Source organism: Oryzias melastigma, linkage group LG3, assembly GCF_002922805.2.
Source record: "Oryzias melastigma strain HK-1 linkage group LG3, ASM292280v2, whole genome shotgun sequence".
Taxonomy (NCBI): Eukaryota; Metazoa; Chordata; class Actinopteri; order Beloniformes; family Adrianichthyidae; genus Oryzias; species Oryzias melastigma.
The window spans coordinates 11,170,624-11,176,626 of record NC_050514.1 but is presented as its reverse complement, the minus strand read 5'-3'; the positions used below and the strand labels follow the sequence as shown (position 1 = coordinate 11,176,626).

The 6,003-nt window shown below is 43.4% G+C and overlaps 1 protein-coding gene across 5 annotated transcripts in view; it reads left to right on the top strand.

Moving 5' to 3' along the window:
• The window catches only part of usp8 (ubiquitin specific peptidase 8), a 12,440-nt gene that overhangs the window by 3,859 nt on the left and 2,578 nt on the right, over positions 1 to 6,003 (top strand). For all 5 annotated transcript variants that reach the window (XR_002921731.2, XR_002921730.2, XM_024295560.2 and 2 more), the window contains 10 exons: positions 102 to 264; positions 351 to 492; positions 581 to 846; positions 944 to 1,447; positions 2,586 to 2,660; positions 2,748 to 3,046; positions 3,769 to 3,990; positions 4,083 to 4,293; positions 5,226 to 5,462; positions 5,549 to 5,691. Coding sequence is in view for 3 of the 5 variants with exons in the window: in XM_024295560.2 (XP_024151328.1) it covers positions 102 to 264; positions 351 to 492; positions 581 to 846; positions 944 to 1,447; positions 2,586 to 2,660; positions 2,748 to 3,046; positions 3,769 to 3,990; positions 4,083 to 4,293; positions 5,226 to 5,462; positions 5,549 to 5,691 (2,262 nt within the window). In the remaining 2 variants the exon portion in view is untranslated. The remainder of the gene's footprint in view (positions 1 to 101; positions 265 to 350; positions 493 to 580; positions 847 to 943; positions 1,448 to 2,585; positions 2,661 to 2,747; positions 3,047 to 3,768; positions 3,991 to 4,082; positions 4,294 to 5,225; positions 5,463 to 5,548; positions 5,692 to 6,003) is intronic.

Here is a 6,003-nt window from a genome sequence, read left to right as displayed (position 1 = left end):
CAGAAATCTGGCTTCTTCTTATCGACTTGATTGAAATATTTTTGTGGCATTAAATGTGACAAAAACCCTCTAACCTGATAGGGATTTTCTTTTCTTCGTAGAATCACTGTGAATCAGATTGAGGCAAAGCTACCAAGCTTGTCCAAGGATCACTGGATGAGGCGTGGCTTTGTGGACTACATCGTCCTGCTGGACTGGTTCAGTTCCGTCTCCGACCTCAAGCTGGGCACCACTTTGCAGAGCCTCAAGGATGCCCTCTTTAAGGTATTGGCCTGTGTGGCGTCAATGCATCAAATTTTGCATGAAAGCCCCATTTTGAGTAAGCTCTGATCTGGTTACGTGCTCCACAGTGGGACAGCATCACCATTCTGCGAAGTGAGCCTCTCGTGCTAGAGGGGGGCTATGAGAACTGGCTGTTGTTTTATCCCATGTACACGACCAATGCCAAAGTTCGACCCCCCAGAGAGACCACGGTCAATACTCTCCCTCAGTGTAAGTTTAGCCTCAGCTTTGTAGGAAATGCAGCACTTTAATAATTCTGTTTTTGTGACATGTTTTCATTGTGTGATGTTTTACAAAGTGAACTTTAGCTACCCATCCTTAGAGGAGCCAAAGCCTCCCGTGATTCATCCTGAGCCTGTGGTTCAACCCGACTCTCAGAAGCCGCCAGCTCCAGCGGTGGTCAATGGGGTTGCACCTGCTGAGCCTCCCACATCCAAAACTTCTGTTATTGCTGACAAATTGCCAGACACACATGACTCCCCAGTAATAAGTACTGGTTTGGATCTAAATAAGCAGAATCCTGCACCCAACCAGTCCCCTGTAACGTCCAAATCATTCCCTCAGGTATTGTTACTGTGGTCGTAACATCAACATTTTGATAAACATGAGTAGCTGCTGGTTTGTCAAAGGGTGACTCCTGTTGTGTTTTGTCTTGCACCAGTTTGACCGAACCAAGAAACCCTTGCGAGATGATCCCAAGGCCAAGGAGAATGGGTCCACGAAAGACTCCACCCAGAACGGGCCTGTTGTCCCTGACCGTTCAGTGAAGCCTCCCCTCATTCCCAGCTCGTCTCTGTCCAAAGAGGAACAAAGTCAGATACACCTGGAAGCTGTGGCAGTGATGGAGAAGGCCAAGCAGGAGCAGGAGAAACGCATGCAGGAGCGCCGCCTAGAAGAGGAGAAGCGAGAGAAAGAGCAAAACGAAAGGGAGTTAAAGGAGAGGCTGGAAAAAGAGGAAAGTGAGAAGAAGAGCAAGCAAGAGGAGGAGAAAAGGCATCTGGAGAGGAAGAGACTTGAAAGACAAAAAGCAGAAGAAGAGGAAGACAAAGAGAACAAGACGTGGGATGAGAGGGAGAGGAGGGGAAAGGAGTCCAATGCTGACACGCCCTCCAAAAGCATGTCTCTGGATTCCCCTGTTCCTAACCACCTCGTTAGTGAGATTAAGGTTAGTCCTCTTTGCTGTCAGTTCTTGACGTAACTTCATCTGTCATTTTCAACCTCTCACTGTAAAGCTATGTACATACCAGGCATGTGATGCACGTTCAAAAACACGCTAAACATGCATTCTTGAAGATGCTTTTAGCATACAATGTTCAGACTGGACTGTTGCTACTCAATACTAGTGCACGTACTCACAGTTGGAAGAAGCTTGGTGGGAAATGTGGATGCGGTGCAAATCTTGCAACTTTTGCTCAGGCTTTTTCTTTCACAGCTTTATTCTGATATATGATATACAGCTTCTCCCTACCCCTCCAATTGGAGGGGCATTTGGAGGGGTTGTGCGAAATTGTTTTTTAACGGATAACCCTTCGCCGCGGAGGGATGCAGAGCCCCCCACGTCATGCTCCATGTAATGTATTTCTCAACACTAGCAGCTCTGTGCTAACGTAGCTGACCGGCGACTGTTGATCATGTAATCGAATGGGAGTGACGTCCGAATTTGAAGACACTATTTTTCCTTAACTCTCCATTTGGAGGGCAAAATGTAGTGGTAGGAAGTAGCCGTCGGGATAGGGGAAGAATTTGGATTTGGCTATGATGTTTTATAATTCCAGACGGGCTCAAACTACCATTACCAATTTGTCCTTCATGATCAATTTTCAGACAGTTGGCACTTCTGTGTTTAAAAAAGGACGCTATCCAAACGTCACTACCAAATCTGTCCCTGATTGGTTGAAGTTTAGCTGGTTTAACTTCTAACGTGCATTCAACAGCTGCACATGTTGTATGTAGAGCTAGAAATTGACTTAAAAACTTGTGTAGCAATCTTAGAGTGCAACAGTTTTTAACATTGATGTTAATTTACACAGTTACATAGTTTTCATTGAAAGTGGCCACTTGAACACTCGTTTACCAGCAATCCCTCAAAAGCCTTTTTGCATTTACATAAGAGATAAAGGGATTTGTAAAGTTAGCTCAATTTTTCACGCCCACGTGGTCTTTAAACTTCAATTAGCTTTCCAGTTAATGTAGTCATTTCTTGCAAAGAAAAAGACATGTCTATAGCATTGATAGAAATTGTAATAGAGCTTTAGTTTTATCTGTGCTCTTTACACATAACTGTTTCTGTATCTGCTTCCCAGAGGGAACCTTTGACCAGAGCCAGAAGTGAGGAGATGGGCAGGACTGTTCCAGGCCTACCTGACGGTTGGATGAAGGTATTTGATATTTATATCAAAGGCCACAATTTGTCAGCTGCAAATGTCCACAATGAAGTCTAAGTCTCTCTTTGCTTTTTTGGTTAGTTCCTCGACACAGTGACTGGGACATACAGATACTACCATTCCCCGACCAATCGTGTCCACCTGTACCCCCCTGAGGTCACGGTTCCTCAAACACCACCTTCCACTCCACCCACGGTCAAACAGAAGCCACCACAACCAGCTGAGCCAGACACCAGCCACGAGAGGGAACAGGAACAGTCCAAACTGAAGCGCTCCTATTCCTCCCCAGACATTAGCCAGGAGCTGAGAGAGGAGGCTCAGAAAAAGGCCACCGCCCCACCCACTCCCGTTGTCATACCCACCATCAACAGAGACACCAAGTAAGGTTCCCAGAGGATTCCTGTTCAATCCAATATGCCCACTGTCTTGTCTTTTGCACAAACCCAGATAAATATTTTGTTGCATGAAGTCTGCACTTTAAAAGTGCAACTGTTTTTGTTTTATAACTGACCCAGTGAACTACCTCGCATTATATTTTATTTAACAAATAATATTTTTTCTTGTATGTTTTTTATGACACTGTAAAAACTGCAAATTTAGTTTTGCCTTAAACTTAAAAATGAACTAAAATGTTCATTAATGAGTTTGGCATGTTTCAGGCACAATTTTTAACATCATTTCATTAAGCTTCACTTCCTCAGACCCCAGCCCTCGCCTGTTACATCTGGTGTACCTCAGGGCTCTGTCCTTGGGCCTTTACTCTTCATAACTTTTTGTAAAACAAGTCTAAAATGCTCCTGTTTAACCCCTTTATTTACAGTTATATTTTTTTCTGTTTTTTTCCTTTTTAAGGTGATCCTAAATTAAGTAAAATCTATTCTAAATGGTGATTTGGAAATTCCAAATATAACTATCTTGTTGTCTTATTAGATTTTTATAATATTTTTTAACCTACACGTTGTCCTCGTTTCTTTTGAAAGTCACTCTTGAATAGAAATAATTTTCTGAATATAAAGATCATTGTAATATTTCCTGCAATGTTTTCCTTGTTTGTAGGAATAACTTTTGTCCGCCTTGCTGATCTTTTTTTCCTTTCTTCCAGACCGGTCACTTCAAAAGTATACTCTAAAGTAGAGATCGCACGGCCATCAGCAGCCAAAATTCGCAGCCTGAATCCTACGTTTGGAGGTTTGGGCGCATCACTGACCGGCCTCCGTAACCTTGGCAACACCTGCTACATGAACTCCATCTTGCAGTGTCTTTGCAACACCCCCGCCATGGCCGAGTACTTCAACAACAATTACTACCTTGAGGATATTAACAGGTCAGACAGTGGAAAAAAATGCAAAAGTTGCTTCATATAAAAAATATAAACCCAGGAAGAAGATTAAAGTTTGTTTAATCTTCTTTTGGCAGATCCAACATTCTTGGCCATAAAGGGGAGGTTGCAGAGGAGTTTGGTGTGATTATGAAAGCCTTGTGGGCTGGCTTGTACAAATTCATCAGTCCACGTGACTTCAAGATCACCATAGGCAAGATCAATGACCAGTTTGCCGGATATGACCAACAAGACTCCCAAGAGCTGCTGCTGTTCCTGATGGATGGTCTTCATGAAGACCTAAACAAGGTAGTGCATATGCCGTCTTTTAATGTCTTGACCTAAATGAATTCTCATAAAAGCTGAATTTAAATCATCAGCATAAATACAATAGACTTCATTTATTCATTCAATAAAAAAGGTTGTCTTAGGACTTCCTTCCACAACACCTGTATGTTGTTGCACATTTTCCTGTTGACAAATGAAAATATGTTTTTTTTTATCATTTTTTTTCCTTCTTTCTATTTTTATTTGTTTTCACTGGGTTTCATTTTGATGGCAAATTTAGAGAGTAAGTAACTGGCTGTGTGTTGTTGGTCCCTCTGCTGTGTCTGCATCTGTCTGCTCTGATGCTCTGTCCGATTCTTTGTGCATGTGGACCCAAAACATGCGTATTGACTGGCTTTATATCCATTTGACAGTGAACAAAACACAAAAAAAAATGTTTTTTTGACTCTTTAAAACTCTTGGTAACTTCCGGGACTGTTGTAAATTTCTCCTCTCAGTTCTAAAATTTGATAGTTCTTGACATTCAGCGATGGACTCTGGGGATCATCTTAACCAAGGAGGATAGGATCTCGTATTGACAGTTTTCCCATCACTTCTTTTACGTTAGAAAGAAAAGGATGCTGGGTAGCAGCTTGTGTTGAGCATTTTCATGACACACTCCATCCCATCGCGTCCCTGTGTGTGATGTTCAGGTCTGTCAGCCATGGCTGGTCCAGTCTCAATCCAGTTTGTGGTAATTCTGTCCCAAGAAGGTGTCGTTTAGGAAGAACTAACCTGCTGCTCACATCCTCCTGCCTATTGCAGTTGGAGTGATCTGCATGCTCAATGAGGCATTAATTAAACTCTGAAATGTTCCTAGTGACGTTGAATTGAACGGCTGATGTTTTCTGTTTTTCATCGGTACAATGAGATGAGCAGATTTCTAAGGTGACCCATTTGTTGTGTATTTTCAGGCGGACAATAGGAAACGATACAAAGAGGAGGAAAATGACCACCTGGATGACCAGACCGCAGCCGACCTGGCCTGGAGCAAACACAAACTCCTCAACGAGTCCATCATCGTAGCCCTGTTCCAGGGCCAGTTCAAGTCTACGGTGCAGTGTTCCACCTGCCATCGCAAGTCACGCACGTTTGAGACCTTCATGTACCTGTCGCTGCCCCTGGCTTCCACCAGCAAGTGCTCCCTGCAGGTCAGTCTGAAGCTCTCCCTGTTAGCCTTTTACATTTTTTTCTTTTTTGAGGTATGAACCTGAGTTTGTGTACTGTCGCTGTGCAGGACTGTCTGAGGTTGTTCTCCAAAGAGGAAAAACTGACTGACAACAACAAAGTGTTCTGCAGACACTGCAAAGCCCACAGAGATTCAACCAAGAAACTGGAGATCTGGAAGGTTCCTCCCATCCTCCTGGTACACTTAAAACGGTATGTGGACATTCATCATCTGACATATGACAGCTGTCATCGCTGTGTTTGCTTTGGAAAATGACATGGTTCTTAAAGTCCCACTGATCATCTTTTGATCTATTGTAACAGCGTTCCCAGTTATCTTTTAATTATGATTTGGCTGTTTTCAAAAAGCCTGTGTCGTTTTCTAGTAGGAGTTCAATAGAAATGCACATCTGAGCTGACCGTCATCTATCTGTTACTACAGTGGTCCCCAACCACCGGGCCGCGGACCGGTACCGGGCCGCAGACCCATTGCCACCGGGCCGCGGAAGAATTTAGGGACGTTTT